Source organism: Pelobates fuscus, chromosome 2, assembly GCF_036172605.1.
Source record: "Pelobates fuscus isolate aPelFus1 chromosome 2, aPelFus1.pri, whole genome shotgun sequence".
Taxonomy (NCBI): Eukaryota; Metazoa; Chordata; class Amphibia; order Anura; family Pelobatidae; genus Pelobates; species Pelobates fuscus.
The window spans coordinates 2,683,222-2,700,795 of NC_086318.1; the positions used below are offsets into that span (position 1 = coordinate 2,683,222).

General features: G+C 42.2%; 1 protein-coding gene across 1 annotated transcript in view; it reads right to left on the minus strand.

Annotated features, from left to right (window-relative positions):
- IFT172 (intraflagellar transport 172) overlaps positions 1-17,574 on the minus strand; it is a 255,466-nt gene that overhangs the window by 39,310 nt on the left and 198,582 nt on the right. Inside the window, exons 33-34 of the mRNA XM_063441063.1 lie at positions 14,619-14,729; positions 11,165-11,284 (exon numbers count right to left, since the gene is read on the minus strand). Of these exons, the coding sequence (XP_063297133.1) occupies positions 11,165-11,284; positions 14,619-14,729 (231 nt within the window). The remainder of the gene's footprint in view (positions 1-11,164; positions 11,285-14,618; positions 14,730-17,574) is intronic.

Here is a 17,574-nt window from a genome sequence, read left to right on the forward strand (position 1 = left end):
CCATGGCCTGCTCCAAACTGGAACTCAAATTATCATACACCATGGCATGCTCCAAACTGGAACACAAATTATCATACACCATGGCATGCTCCAAACTGGAACTCAAATTATCATACACCATGGCATGCTCCAAACTGGAACACAAATTATCATACACCATGGCATGCTCCAAACTGGAACACAAATTATCATACACCATGGCCTGCTCCAAACTGGAACTCAAATTATCATACACCATGGCATGCTCCAAACTGGAACACAAATTATCATACACCATGGCATGCTCCAAACTGGAACTCAAATTATCATACACCATGGCATGCTCCAAACTGGAACACAAATTATCATACACCATGGCATGCTCCAAACTGGAACTCAAATTATCATACACCATGGCATGCTCCAAACTGGAACACAAATTATCATACACCATGGCATGCTCCAAACTGGAACTCAAATTATCATACACCATGGCATGCTCCAAACTGGAACACAAATTATCATACACCATGGCATGCTCCAAACTGGAACACAAATTATCATACACCATGGCATGCTCCAAACTGGAACTCAAATTATCATACACCATGGCATGCTCCAAACTGGAACACAAATTATCATACACCATGGCATGCTCCAAACTGGAACTCAAATTATCATACACCATGGCATGCTCCAAACTGGAACACAAATTATCATACACCATGGCATGCTCCAAACTGGAACTCAAATTATCATACACCATGGCATGCTCCAAACTGGAACACAAATTATCATACACCATGGCATGCTCCAAACTGGAACACAAATTATCATACACCATGGCATGCTCCAAACTGGAACACACATTATCATACACCATGGCCTGCTCCAAACTGGAACACACATTATCATACACCATGGCCTGCTCCAAACTGGAACACACATTATCATACACCATGGCCTGCTCCAAACTGGAACACAAATTATCATACACCATGGCCTGCTCCAAACTGGAACACAAATTATCATACACCATGGCCTGCTTCAAACTGGAACACAAATTATCATACACCATGGCATGCTCCAAACTGGAACACAAATTATCATACACCATGGCCTGCTTCAAACTGGAACACAAATTATCATACACCATGGCATGCTTTGTTCCTGTAACTTATCTGCTGAGTGCTGGTGGAGAGTTCTAAAAAATAGCCCTCCTACCCCCACCTCACAAAATTATAAAGTATCCCATTCACTATGTGCCCAAACAAAAATTATGTCCAAATTCCTATTCCTTATGTTACTCGCCCTTGCAAATGATGTGGAGTCTAACCCAGGTCCCCCAGCTAATTCTAGTCCTAATCTCCCCACTAAAAAAGGCCTCTCTTTTGTGCACTGCAACATCCGTAGTTTACTCCCTAAACTGGATGCACTGCAAGCCTGGTGTTCCCATTACAAACCAAAAATCATTGTGCTCTCAGAATCTTGGTTAACAACTAAAATACCAGACACCGCCATTGCAATACCGGGGTATTTATGTTTTAGAAATGACAGAGCAAAGAGAGGAGGAGGCATTGTTATTTATGTTGACAATTCCATAAAGTTTACCCCTTTACAAAACCTTAGTCCTCCTGCCACCTTTGATTTCCTCTCTGGCACAATTGAGATCCCGTGCAGTAAATCAATCATTGTTGCAGGAATCTACCGCCCACCTAGCTCCCCTGTGCATTCCCTTTCTGACATAGCCCATCTCCTTAGTGAAACCATTGCTCAAAACCCTAAAAGTGAACTGTTGGTCTTTGGAGATTTTAATATTGATTGGCTGAATCCTAAAAATAATAGTTCTTGCACGCTGTTTAAGACTTTGCAGCTAACGCAATTAATCTCCTCCCCAACTCGCATAAACATTAAAAGCCTTAACCATACCCTGCTAGATTGGATTCTTTCCACTTCTCCTGATAGAATCCAGGAGGCCGGTGTTCTCCCAAACACTTTCAGTGATCACCGTTTAGTGTACTGTGTGCGCAAAATTAAGGCTATTAAATCCGCTCCCAAGGTTAAAATAACTAGGTCCTTCAAAAAATTTAATCTTGAATCCTTTCTAAAGGACATCAAGAACCTCCCATGGCACAGATTAAACATTATCCCGGATCTAGACTGTGCTGTTGAATTCTTTCAGTCTGAACTCCTACAAGTTTGGAATTTGCATGCCCCGCTGCGTAAGGTGAGGGTAAAAGGAGCACATATGAACTGGATCACTGCTGACCTCATCCAAATGTACCAGTTTCGGGATTCATTGTGGTCAAAGTTTAAGCGTACTGGCTCTATGAATGATCACTGTGCGTATAGACAATGGCGAAATATATGCACAAAACAAACAAAATTGGCCAAGGCCCAATATTTCTATGACAATCTGAACAATTACATCTCAAACCCTAGAAACTTTTGGAAAGTCATAAATAAACTACAAACTCCCCCAATCCACTCCCAACCCTCCACTGTCAAAGTGGATAACCAAACCCTGCAACTTCCCTTAGATGTGGCAAATGCCTTTAACAATTATTTTGTCGGATGCTCCACTGCCCTGATTGCCAAGCTAATAAATGGCACGCATCCTGACACTACAAATGTGGATCAGGTCTCACTAAATTTGCAAAGTCCCAATATAGACAAGTTCATTTTTAAACCTGTACCTGTTAGTGTCATTGAAAAACATCTTAATAATCTAAAAATGAAAAACCAGTCCGGACCTGACCAAATCCCAGCAATGCTGTTGAAGCTCAGTGCACCGGCAATTGCTAAACCCGTCGCAACTCTATAAAGCTCTATAAAGGTCTATAAACTCTATAAAGGCACACCCCTAACTCACTGAGCTTGCTCACATTATTTGGAAGCAGACTCTATTAAGTAGACTCTTTCAAGTAGGAGTTAAAAAACCAGGAGTTGGAACTAACTAGGGGTTTAAACTATCAAGGTAATTTTTAATTTTTTTTTATTTATATATATATATATATAGATTTTTTTTTTTTTTTTTTTTTTTCATCTGTATCTGGGGAAATGAGTGTTAGCAAGATTGTTAGTTTGACTCAATGCACATCTTGTTGCATGTATGGATGCCTGGATGTACCCGTCCATGGTCCATACCTCTGTGATGGTTGTGTGCGAGTGGCTTCTCTGGAAGCTCAGATTGGAGATCTTGAGAGGCAAATCGCAACTTTGAGGGAGATCGACAATCTTGAGAGGAGTCTGCTGCTGACTGAGCAGAGTTTAGTGGGGACAGGTAGTGGAGAGGGAGGAGATATGACAGATGGGGAACAGGCATGTAGCTGGGTGACAGTGGGGCGAGGAAGCAGGGGGGGAGGGAAGAGGAAAGGGCTAGCTAGTCCTGATTTGGTGCAACCTAGCAGGTTTGCCCGTTTGAGGGAAGATGTTGGGAGCATCAGCTCAGGAGTAGCTGTATTAGAGGAAGCTGTTACTTCTAACAGCCGAGGTGACAGCCCCTCTAGTACGGGTGGGGATCAAAATGTAAGGAAGGCAAGACAGGTTGTGGTGGTAGGGGACTCTATCATTAGGAGAGCAGATAGGGCAATCTGCCACTCTGATCGGCTCAACCGGACAGTTTGCTGTCTCCCGGGTGCTCGGGTCCGGCATGTTGCTGACAGAGTGGATGGATTATTGGGAGGGGCTGGGGATGACCCAGCGGTCATGGTCCATATTGGTACCAATGACAAAGTAAGAGGAAGATGGAAGGTCCTAAAGAATGATTTCAGGGAATTAGGTAGCAAACTCAAGAAAAGGACCTCCAAGGTGGTATTCTCCGAGATATTACCTGTGCCACGTGCTACAGTGGAAAGGCAGCGGGAGATTAGAGAGGTTAATGCGTGGCTGAAGTCTTGGTGCAGGAAGGAGGGTTTTGGGTTTTTAGAGCACTGGGCCGACTTTGCGATTGGGTACAACCTATATAGTAGGGATGGATTGCACCTAAACGGAAGGGGGTCTGCAGTGCTGGGGGATAGGATGGCTAGAAGGTTGGAGGAGATTTTAAACTAGTAGTAGGGGGGGAGGGTCATAGCAATCTACAAAATGGAGATAGGACAGAAAGGAGATGGGCTTTAGAACAGTATAAGGAGGGTGGAGACGGGGGGAGGGGCAAGCTCAGAACAGAGAAGCTATGTAATGTTGGTAATTCACAAAATAAACAAGAGACGCATGATATTAAATGTATGCTTACTAATGCAAGGAGCCTAAATAACAAAATGGGGGAACTAGAGGCATTAGCATACACTAAACAATATGATATAATAGGCATAACTGAAACATGGTGGGATGAGACACATGACTGGGCAGTTAACTTAAATGGGTACACATTATTTAGGAAGGATAGGAAAAACAAGAAGGGTGGTGGGGTATGTTTGTATGTCAACCATGATTTAAAGCCAAATCTTAAGCAAATTGAATGCGATGAGGAAAATGTGGAAGCTTTATGGGTAAATATCTGCTTGGGGGAAAAGAAGGGAAACCAACTATTGGTTGGGATATGTTATAAACCACCTAATGTTAATATTGACGAGGAACAACAGCTGTTTGAGCAAATTGAGAAAGCTGCAAATCTTGGTAACACTTTAATTATTGGAGATTTTAATTACCCAGACATAAATTGGGACATAGGGACTAGTAGCTCAGCAAAGGGAATTAGGTTTTTAAACTTGTTAAATGACAACTTCATGTCACAACTTGTACAAGCACCAACTAGAATGGACGCTTGTCTGGACCTGGTTTTAACAAACAACGTTGATCTTTTGACCAACATTCAAGTAGGTGAGCACTTGGGAAATAGTGATCACAATATAGTGTCCTTTGAAATAAACTCAAAAAAACAAAAGCACATGGGGTATACTAAAACATATAATTTTAAAAAGGCCAATTTCAATAAGATAAGGGAAGCTTTACAATATATTGACTGGCATAAACTCTTTAGTGAAAAGAACACTGAGGAAAAATGGATCATCTTCCAACAAATATTAGAAAGGTACATTTCTCAGTATGTACCATTGGGAAATAAGTATAAAAGAAACAAATTAAAACCAATGTGGCTTAGTAGAGAAGTAAAACAAGAGATTAAAAATAAGAAAAGGGCATTTAAAGCATTTAAATCAGACAAATCAGATGCATCTTATAAAAGATATAAGGAAGCAAATAATGCGTGCAAAAAGGCAATTAAACTTGCTAAACTTCAAAATGAAAAAATGATAGCTAAAGAGAGCAAAACCAACCCCAAAGCATTTTTTAAGTACATAAATTCCAAAAAACCCAAAAATGAAAGTATAGGTACACTTAAAACTGAAACGGGGGTGTTGGTTAATGAAGACCAAGAAAAGGCAGGAATTCTAAATAACTATTTCTCCTCCGTATATATTAAAGAAGAACCCATGGCAATAGATGTGCAAATGATTGCTACTAAAAACTTGCAGAATAATTGTAATTGGTTAACTCAAGACAATGTGCTGCAGCAACTAAAGAAAGTTAATATAAACAAAGCTCCAGGGCCTGACGGTATCCATCCACGTGTACTTAAGGAACTAAGTGTAGAAATAAGTGAACCTCTGTTTTTAATCTTTCAAGATTCTTTTCTTTCAGGAAGTGTTCCGGAGGATTGGAGGAAGGCAGATGTGGTTCCTATATTCAAAAAGGGTTCAAAATCCTTGCCTGGAAATTATAGACCTGTGAGCTTAACTTCTGTGGCTGGTAAAATATTTGAAAGGTTATTAAGGGATAATATTCAAGAATTCCTTGAGAAGAATATGGTTATCAGCAAAAATCAGCACGGTTTTATGAAGCACAGGTCGTGTCAAACTAACTTGATTGCTTTCTACGAAGAAGTAAGTAGAAGTATAGATCAGGGTGTTGCAGTGGATGTGATCTATTTGGATTTTGCCAAGGCATTTGATACAGTTCCACACAAAAGATTAGTGTTCAAACTCAAGGAAATCGGTCTCGATGAAAATGCTTGTTCTTGGGTAGAACATTGGCTTAAAAACAGAATACAAAGAGTTGTTGTTAATGGTAAATTTTCAAGCTGGACAGAGGTGGCAAGTGGTGTCCCTCAGGGGTCTGTTCTGGGACCCCTTCTATTTAACATTTTTATAAATGATCTTGAAGACAGCATTGAAAGTCATGTTTCAGTGTTTGCAGATGACACAAAACTTTGTAAAATAATACAATGTGAGCAAGATATTACTTTGCTGCAGAAGGATTTAGATAGACTGGGGGACTGGGCACTCAAATGGCAGATGAAATTTAATGTTGAAAAATGCAAAGTTATGCACTTCGGCGTAAAGAATACACAAGCAACGTATACCCTTAATGGAAGCGAATTAGGGATAACAACACACGAAAAGGACTTGGGAATTGTTATAGACAACAAACTATGCAACAATGTGCAATGTCAATCAGCAGTGGCCAAGGCCAGTAAGGTATTGTCATGCATGAAAAAGGGCATTCATTCTCGGGACGAGAATATCATTTTGCCTCTCTATAAATCACTGGTAAGACCACATATTGAATATGCTGTGCAATTTTGGGCACCTGTTCTAAAGAAGGATATCATGGCACTAGAAAAAGTGCAGAGGCGGGCTACAAAATTAATAAAAGGAATGGAACATATCAGCTATGAAGAAAGGTTAACAAATTTAAACCTATTTAGTTTAGAAAAACGTCGCCTGAGAGGGGATATGATAACATTATACAAATATATTCGGGGCCAATACAAACCATTGTGTGGAAATCTATTCACAAACCGGACTTTACATAGGACACGAGGCCATGCGTTTAGACTGGAAGAAAGAAGATTTCGTCTAAGGCAAAGGAAAGGTTTTTTTACTGTAAGAACAATCAGGATGTGGAATTCTCTGCCTGAAGAAGTGGTTTTATCAGAGTCCATACAGATGTTCAAACAGCTACTAGATGCATACTTGCAAAGACAGAATATTCAAGGATATAATCTTTCAATGTAGGGTAATAACTGCTTGATTCAAGGATAAATCTGACTGCCATTCTGGGGTCAAGAAGGAATTTTTTGTCCTAGCTTGTTGCAAAATTGTGCTTCAAACTGGGTTTTTTTCTTTTTTTTTTTTTTTTTTTTTTTCTTTTCTTTTGGATCAACAGCAAAAAACAGGTGTGAGGAAGGCTGAACTTGATGGACGCAAGTCTCTTTTCAGCTATCTAACTATGTAACTATGTAACTATGTAACTCTAATTAATGAATCCTTGGTGTCTGGATACTTACCCAAACTTTGGAAGACTGCAAGAGTAGTGCCTATCCATAAAAGTGGTGACACTACTTTGGTTTTTAACTATCGCCCTATATCATTGCTCCCGGTATTGTCAAAAATCTTAGAAAAATGTGTCCATACGCAACTATGTGAGTATTACCAACAATCAAACTATCTGACCCCTGATCAATCGGGCTTTCGCCAGAATCACTCCACTACAACTGCCCTCTTAAAAGTTTGCAATGACATCCAAACTGGCATGGAACAAGGAGACCTAACTGGAGCTATTTTCCTTGATTTTGCCAAGGCCTTTGACACAGTAGACCACGACATTCTACTGCACAAACTCAAAAACTCAGGTATTGGTGATCATTCGCTAAACTGGTTTCGATCGTATGTATCGGAACGCTCGCAATATGTGTCCATTTCTGACAGCGACTCCCTCCCTCTCCCAGTCACGTGTGGTGTTCCCCAAGGTTCCATTCTCGGCCCCCTACTATTTTCATTATTTATAAATGATCTGCCTAATGTCTGCAAATCCTCAAATGTACACATGTACGCAGATGACACGGTAATCTATGCGAGCAATTCCGATCTACCACAGCTTGAGGCTGTGCTCCAAGACCAGTTTACAGAGGTTGAAAAGTGGATCGCAAAAAACAAACTGTTCCTGAACACTGACAAAACTGTCACAATGATCTTTGGAACAGTACCTAAATTACACAAATTACACAATTCTCACCTATCCATCAAAACAATTTCAAATGGCACACTGACCGCAGTCCACTCTTTCAAATACTTGGGTATGATGTTAGACCCCAATCTATCTTTTGGCCTGCACATAGGAAAGCTTGCATCTAAACTTTATCCAAAACTAGGTGCCCTGTACAGAAACAAATCCTGCCTAAGCCCTTCAGTAAAGGAAAAGATTGTACAGCAAATGCTGATGCCAATCATTGATTATGGGGATGTAGTATATGCATCTGCATCGCAATCCCACATTAATAAACTCAACACATTGTATAACTCGTTCTGCCGATTTGTGCTACAATGTAATTACAGGACCCACCATTGTGACATGCTAAAAGAACTAAACTGGCTGTCGCTGGAATCCAGACGCACCCTTCATCTTTCTAGCCTTGTGTTTAAGAGCTTTTCTGGGAAACTCCCACCCTACCTGAACGCAATGCTTTCCCCGGCTGTTCCCACTTCCTACAACCTCCGATCCAGTACCAACACTTTACTTAGTCTACCTCAATACAAAAAGAAAGCAGCCGATCCTCCTTCTCCTACAGAGCACCGCATTTGTGGAACGACCTCCCGCACAAATTAAAATCTTCCCTAAGTTTAAAGTCCTTTAAGAGATCCATCTCTACATACCTCAAAACAGAATGTACCTGTCATGGTTGATTATATTTTTCCTACCTGTTCTATGTTAAATGTTGTATATATTGTATATTAATTTTGTATTTTATTGTACACTAACTGTAACAATGCAATGATTTGTGGACCCAGGACATACTTGAAAACGAGAGAAATCTCAATGTATCTTTCCTGGTAAAATATTTTATAAATAAATAAATAAAAATCGGACACTCGACTAGGCAAACACCGCTGAGACCTCCATACTTCCAGAAATTCGTATAGAAACTACCGAATGACCCGCCGTTCGGTAGAAAGAAACTCACAAACTAGGGGATTCATGCGAATTCCCCTTAGTCTCTGTAACCCAGGCAATTTGTCTGTTTCATTCCCTTTTCTGTGACCGACCGCAGGGCCAAAATGCATGGAACTGTTTTCGGATACTTTACCCATGCGGTCGGTCAAATCTTTGGAACCCCATATCTCACGAACCGTTTATCCGAATGGGCTGATTTTAAAATATGTTGTTCCTCCAGACTAGGGCTATCTGGAGATATTGTGATTTGTGGATGTACCCCAAGTATTTAGGGTACATCCAAAACTTGGGTAAAACTATGTACATGATAAGGGGATTATGATGCTAGAGGAGGGGAGGAGATGTGTGGGAGGTTACTGTTCACAGATTGGATAATGTCTTAAGTGATAGAACCTCCTCCCTTGCATGGGAGAGGGCTTTATAAGGAACTGTGGAATAAAGCTTGTCAGTTCTACTCCTGAAACTGTGTGTCGCCCAGTTATTGGGATTGCGATGGGGATATTGCTGTATTACTCTACCTGCTAGAAACCTTGCCTGTGGACTTATCATCACCTTGTTCCTGAGCCTCACTGGGATCTCTAGTGGAGAATAGCTGTGAAAGATCGGCTCTCCGCTACAGCACCCATCACACACACAGCACCCTTACCCACATAGCACCCTCACGCAAACAGCACCCATCACTCACACACACACACTGCACAATATGCTTTCCTAGCATTTTTGTCTCCTGGTATCCCAACTATGAAGACACCAGAGACAAATTTCAAGCAAACACAGTGCAAGCATGTTATTAAATTTGCTTGCGCTGTGCAGAACAAATACAAGGTATTTTTCTCATGCCAGAGCTCTTCAGCAGAGCTCTGTGCATGGTCTACCCTGGAAGAGCATTGAACCAACATGCTCACTTTGTGATGGGGCGTGCTCGTCATTGGTGATGACAAAACACACCCAATCTGGCCCCGCCCCCTTTTTAGTGGGCCGCTGTAATTAAAAAATGCCCGGGCCGAATTTTCTTCCCAGTCCGGCCCTGGTAGGAAACCTCCATAAGACAAATAGTCCCTACTTTTTCTTGAGTTTTAAAGAAAACTAGAGCAGACAGGAAGAAATGAATAAGAGATCCTGACAGAGGGAGAGAAGAGGAATCGATTGGGGAAAGGTAAGTTCGGCATGACAGTGCCGCTTTAATAAAGCAGTTTGGGAGTATAGATCATGTCAAACAAAATGGTTTCATTAACAATCAGATTTTAAATTTCCCTTAGAAGTTTTATATCCTGCTCTGTAAATTAAAGGATCACTATAGGGTCAGGAACACAAACATGTATTCCTGACCCTATAGGGTTAAAACCACCATCTAGCCCCCTGGGCCCCTCATGCCTCCATAAATATAGCAAAATCTTACTGTATTCAAGCCAGAAGCTGTAGATCTGCATGCTGTTTGCCTCAAAAAAAACAAGCAGTCTGCTGACATCATGAGAAGTGGTAGCCTAATCCAATCACAATGCTTCCCCATAGGATTGGCTGAGACTGACAAAGAGGCAGATATGGGGCAGAGCCAGCATGATTCAAACACAGCCCTGGCCAATCAGCATCTCTAACAGCTATCTGAGGAGTGGCCAGTGAAGTTATCACTAGGCTGTAATGTAAACACTGCATTTTCTCTGAAAAGACAGTGTTTACAGCAAAAAGCCTGAAGGTAATGATTCTACTCATCAGAACAAATTCAATAAGCTGCAGCTGTTCTGGTGACTATAGTGTCCCTTTAAACTTAAACCACAATCCATACCGCCCAACTGTCCCTATATTGGGCTCAAATCCCTCTTTTTTTATGTCTGAGTGCACCACAGCAGTAATACACCCAGTAATGTGTCTTTAAACCACAATAAATGTGTTTACAAATCATCTGTGTAATTGATATGCACTGTATGTTAAATTATAGTTGCATACATTGTTATTAGTAAGTCCCCTAAAATTAAACGGACTGTTCAATAAAGGATGTGTAAACATTAGATGGCTCCTTACAGGAAGTGTTCAGGAAGGCTGTGCAAGTCACATGAAGGGGGCTGTGCAAGTCACATGAAGGGAGGTGTGACTAGGGTTCATAAACAAAGTGAATTAACTCCTAAACGGCAGAGAGTACATGCTGGTATATTTGTGGACAATGTGAGATGTTTATTCACTGTGGTATAACATAAATTTATAATATAACATAGCTCACGGAGTTGCTTGCACTTACCAGCTGCGGTACACTGAGTGAAGCGGATCGTGTGCTGTAATAATGAGCAATCTGCAGCATCTGCTCAAACTCCTGGTGTGCTCCGGAATTGGCCTCGCTCGATTTCACCAAGTTCTCACACTGACCAGAAAACAGTCAGTAATAAAGGTATAGGTGGAGGAAAAACAGCAAAAAATAGGTTCACATATATCTTGAAAGGTACACTGCAACAATGAAAGCATTTTGGGTGTACAAAGCTCGGTACACTGCAACAGTGAAAGCATTTTGGGTGTACAAAGCTCGGAACACTGCAACAGTGAAAGCATTTTGGGCGTACAAAGCTCGGAACACTGCAACAATGAAAGCATTTTGGGTGTACAAAGCTCGGTACACTGCAACAATGAAAGCATTTTGGGTGTACAAAGCTCGGAACACTGCAACAATGAAAGCATTTTGGGCGTACAAAGCTCGGTACACTGCAACAATGAAAGCATTTTGGGTGTACAAAGCTCGGAACACTGCAACAGTGAAAACATTCTGGGTGTACAAAGCTCGGTACACTGCAACAATGAAAGCATTTTGGGTGAACAAAGCTCGGTACACTGCAGCAATGAAAGCATTTTGGGTGTACAAAGCTCGGAACACTGCAACAATGAAAGCATTTTGGGTGTACAAAGCTCGGTACACTGCAACAATGAAAGCATTTTGGGTGTACAAAGCTCGGAACACTGCAACAATGAAAGCATTTTGGGTGTACAAAGCTCGGTACACTGCAACAATGAAAGCATTTTGGGTGTACAAAGCTCGGTACACTGCAACAATGAAAGCATTTTGGGTGTACAAAGCTCGGAACACTGCAACAATGAAAGCATTTTGGGTGTACAAAGCTCGGTACACTGCAACAATGAAAGCATTTTGGGTGTACAAAGCTCGGTACACTGCAACAATGAAAGCATTTTGGGTGAACAAAGCTCGGTACACTGCAACAATGAAAGCATTTTGGGTGTACAAAGCTCGGAACACTGCAACAATGAAAGCATTTTGGGTGTACAAAGCTCGGTACACTGCAACAATGAAAGCATTTTGGGTGTACAAAGCTCGGTACACTGCAACAATGAAAGCATTTTGGGTGTACAAAGCTCGGAACACTGCAACAATGAAAGCATTTTGGGTGAACAAAGCTCGGTACACTGCAACAATGAAAGCATTTTGGGTGTACAAAGCTCGGTACACTGCAACAATGAAAGCATTTTGGGTGTAAAAAGCTCGGTACACTGCAACAATGAAAGCATTTTGGGTGTACAAAGCTCGGTACACTGCAATAATGAAAGCATTTTGGGTGTACAAAGCTCGGAACACTGCAACAATGAAAGCATTTTGGGTGAACAAAGCTCGGAACACTGCAACAGTGAAAGCATGTTGGGTGTACAAAGCTCGGTACACTGCAACAATGAAAGCATTTTGGGTGTACAAAGCTCGGTACACTGCAACAATGAAAGCATTTTGGGTGTACAAAGCTCGGTACACTGCAACAATGAAAGCATTTTGGGTGTACAAAGCTCGGTACACTGCAACAATGAAAGCATTTTGGGTGTACAAAGCTCGGAACACTGCAACAATGAAAGCATTTTGGGTGAACAAAGCTCGGTACACTGCAACAATGAAAGCATTTTGGGTGAACAAAGCTCGGAACACTGCAACAGTGAAAGCATGTTGGGTGTACAAAGCTCGGTACACTGCAACAATGAAAGCATTTTGGGTGTACAAAGCTCGGAACACTGCAACAATGAAAGCATTTTGGGTGTACAAAGCTCGGAACACTGCAACAGTGAAAGCATTTTGGGTGTACAAAGCTCGGTACACTGCAACAATGAAAGCATTTTGGGTGTACAAAGCTCGGAACACTGCAACAATGAAAGCATTTTGGGTGTACAAAGCTCGGTACACTGCAACAATGAAAGCATTTTGGGTGTACAAAGCTCGGTACACTGCAACAATGAAAGCATTTTGGGTGTACAAAGCTCGGTACACTGCAACAATGAAAGCATTTTGGGTGTACAAAGCTCGGTACACTGCAACAATGAAAGCATTTTGGGTGTACAAAGCTCGGAACTCTGCAACAATGAAAGCATTTTGGGTGTACAAAGCTCGGAACACTGCAACAATGAAAGCATTTTGGGTGTACAAAGCTCGGTACACTGCAACAATGAAAGCATTTTGGGTGTACAAAGCTCGGAACACTGCAACAATGAAAGCATTTTGGGTGTACAAAGCTCGGAACACTGCAACAATGAAAGCATTTTGGGTGTACAAAGCTCGGTACACTGCAACAATGAAAGCATTTTGGGCGTACAAAGCTCGGAACACTGCAACAATGAAAGCATTTTGGGTGTACAAAGCTCGGTACACTGCAGCAATGAAAGCATTTTGGGTGTACAAAGCTCGGAACACTGCAACAGTGAAAGCATTTTGGGTGTACAAAGCTCGGAACACTGCAACAATGAAAGCATTTTGTGTGTACAAAGCTCGGTACACTGCAGCAATGAAAGCATTTTGGGTGTACAAAGCTCGGAACACTGCAACAGTGAAAGCATTTTGGGTGTACAAAGCTCGGAACACTGCAACAATGAAAGCATTTTGGGTGTACAAAGCTCGGAACACTGCAACAGTGAAAGCATTTTGGGTGTACAAAGCTCGGAACACTGCAACAATGAAAGCATTTTGGGTGTACAAAGCTCGGAACACTGCAACAGTGAAAGCATTTTGGGTGTACAAAGCTCGGTACACTGCAACAATTAAAGCATTTTGGGTGTACAAAGCTCGGTACACTGCAACAATGAAAGCATTTTGGGTGTACAAAGCTCGGTACACTGCAACAATGAAAGCATTTTGGGTGTACAAAGCTCGGAACACTGCAGCAATGAAAGCATTTTGGGTGTACAAAGCTCGGAACACTGCAACAGTGAAAGCATTTTGGGTGTACAAAGCTCGGAACACTGCAACAGTGAAAGCATTTTGGGTGTACAAAGCTCGGTACACTGCAACAATGAAAGCATTTTGGGTGTACAAAGCTCGGAACACTGCAGCAATGAAAGCATTTTGGGTGTACAAAGCTCGGTACACTGCAACAATGAAAGCATTTTGGGTGTACAAAGCTCGGAACACTGCAACAGTGAAAGCATTTTGGGTGTACAAAGCTCGGAACACTGCAACAGTGAAAGCATTTTGGGTGTACAAAGCTCGGTACACTGCAACAATGAAAGCATTTTGGGTGTACATACCAAGCGGGAACGGGGGGAGGCTACATGATGAAATGTTTAGTGTGTTTGTACACATTTTGTGCTGAACCTCGAAGAGCATCGGTGGTTTGGCTTTATTTACAGAATGAGGTGGGTGAGGGTGAGGGTGGAAACTACAGGAACTCTGTGAAGGGGTAACAGTACTGAGAAAATGGGAAACCAGATGTCAGTCTCACCAGATTACACAGAGTATCCCGGAGATCGGCCCACACGTGATACATGTCCGAACGGTTCATGTTGCCACTGTTCACCATCTCAGAGAAGATGCGCTTGTAGATGTTGAAATTCTGTGAGGAACAGACTTCAGTTACTCTTTGCAGCAAAATGTAGAATCAGACTTTTACAAGACACTGTGCAATAAATGTAGGTATAATGTAGGTATTGTGAAGACAGCAAGGCACTCTGATTTACTACGGGGAGTATGTAAGCAGCATGCGCGAAAACTCAACGAGTGTAAAGTGACGGAAGGGAAAGTCACAGAGTGTAAAGAGACGGGAGGAAAGTCACAGAGTGTAAAGTGACGGGAGGAAAGTCACAGAGTGTAAAGTGACAAAGGAAAGTCACAGAGTGTAAAGAGACGGGAGGAAAGTCACAGAGTATAAATAAACGGGAGGAAAGTCACAGAGTGTAAAGAGACGGGAGGAAAGTCACAGAGTGTAAAGTGACGGAGGAAAGTCACAGAGTGTAAAGTGACGGAGGAAACTCACAGAGTGTAAAGAGACGGGAGGAAAGTCACAGAGTGTAAAGTGACGGGAGGAAAGTCACAGAGGTTAAATAAACGGGAGGAAACTCACAGAGTGTAAAGTGACGGGAGGAAACTCACAGAGTGTAAAGTGACGGGAGGAAAGTCACAGAGTGTAAAGTGACGGGAGGAAAGTCACAGAGTGTAAAGTGACTGGAGGAAAGTCACAGAGTGTAAAGTGACGGAGGAAACTCACAGAGTGTAAAGAGACGGGAGGAAAGTCACAGAGTGTAAAGTGACGGGAGGAAAGTCACAGAGGTTAAATAAACGGGAGGAAACTCACAGAGTGTAAAGTGACGGGAGGAAACTCACAGAGTGTAAAGTGACGGGAGGAAAGTCACAGAGTGTAAAGTGACGGGAGGAAAGTCACAGAGTGTAAAGTGACTGGAGGAAAGTCACAGAGTGTAAAGAGACGGGAGGAAACTCACAGAGTGTAAAGTGACTGGAGGAAACTCACAGAGTGTAAAGTGACTGGAGGAAACTCACAGAGTGTAAAGTGACTGGAGGAAACTCACAGAGTGTAAAGTGACGGGAGGAAACTCACAGAGTGTAAAGTGACGGGAGGAAACTCACAGAGTGTAAAGAGACAGGAGGAAAGTCACAGAGTGTAAAGAGACGGGAGGAAAGTCACAAAGTATAAATAAACGGGAGGAAAGTCACAGAGTGTAAAGTGACGGGAGGAAACCCACAGAGTGAAAAGTGACCGGAGGAAAGTCACAGAGTGTAAAGTGACGGAGGAAAGTCACAGAGTGTAAATAAACGGGAGGAAAGTCACAGAGTGTAAAGTGACGGAGGAAAGTCACAGAGTGTAAAGAGACGGGAGGAAACTCACAGAGTGTAAAGTGAAGGGAGGAAAGTCACAGAGTGTAAAGAGACGGGAGGAAAGTCATAGAGTGTAAAGAGACAGGAGGAAAGTCACAGAGTGTAAAGAGACGGGAGGAAAGTCACAGAGTATAAATAAACGGGAGGAAAGTCACAGAGTGTAAAGTGACGGGAGGAAACTCACAGAGTGAAAAGTGACTGGAGGAAACTCACAGAGTGTAAAGTGACTGGAGGAAAGTCACAGAGTGTAAAGTGACTGGAGGAAAGTCACAGAGTGTAAAGTGACTGGAGGAAAGTCACAGAGTGTAAAGTGACTGGAGGAAAGTCACAGAGTGTAAAGAGACGGGAGGAAACTCACAGAGTGTAAAGTGACTGGAGGAAAGTCACAGAGTGTAAAGTGACTGGAGGAAACTCACAGAGTGTAAAGTGACCGGAGGAAACTCACAGAGTGTAAAGTGACGGGAGGAAACTCACAGAGTGTAAAGAGACGGGAGGAAAGTCACAGAGTATAAATAAACGGGAGGAAAGTCACAGAGTGTAAAGTGACGGGAGGAAACTCACAGAGTGAAAAGTGACCGGAGGAAACTCACAGAGTGTAAAGTGACGGAGGAAAGTCACAGAGTGTAAATAAACGGGAGGAAAGTCACAGAGTGTAAAGTGACGGAGGAAAGTCACAGAGTGTAAAGAGACGGGAGGAAACTCACAGAGTGTAAAGTGACTGGAGGAAAGTCACAGAGTGTAAAGTGACTGGAGGAAACTCACAGAGTGTAAAGTGACTGGAGGAAAGTCACAGAGTGTAAAGAGACGGGAGGAAAGTCACAGAGTGTAAAGAGACGGGAGGAAAGTCACAGAGTGTAAAGAGACGGGAGGAAAGTCACAGAGTATAAATAAAGGGGAGGAAAGTCACAGAGTGTAAAGTGACGGGAGGAAACTCACAGAGTGAAAAGTGACTGGAGGAAACTCACAGAGTGTAAAGTGACTGGAGGAAAGTCACAGAGTGTAAAGTGACTGGAGGAAAGTCACAGAGTGTAAAGAGACGGGAGGAAAGTCACAGAGTGTAAAGAGACGGGAGGAAAGTCATAGAGTGTAAAGAGACGGGAGGAAAGTCACAGAGTATAAATAAACGGGAGGAAAGTCACAGAGTGTAAAGTGACGGGAGGAAACTCACAGAGTGTAAAGAGACGGGAGGATACTCACAGAGTGTAAAGAGACGGGAGGAATCTCACAGAGTGTAAAGAGACGGGAGGAAAGTCACAGAGTGTAAAGAGACGGGAGGAAAGTCATAGAGTGTAAAGAGACGGGAGGAAAGTCATAGAGTGTAAAGAGACGGGAGGAAAGTCACAGAGTGAAAAGTGACTGGAGGAAAGTCACAGAGTGAAAAGTGACTGGAGGAAAGTCACAGAGTGAAAAGTGACTGGAGGAAAGTCACAGAGTGTAAAGAGACGGGAGGATACTCACAGAGTGTAAAAAGACGGGAGGAAACTCACAGAGTGTAAAGAGACGGGAGGAATCTCACACAGTGTAAAGAGACGGGAGGAAACTCACAGAGTGTAAAGAGACGGGAGGAA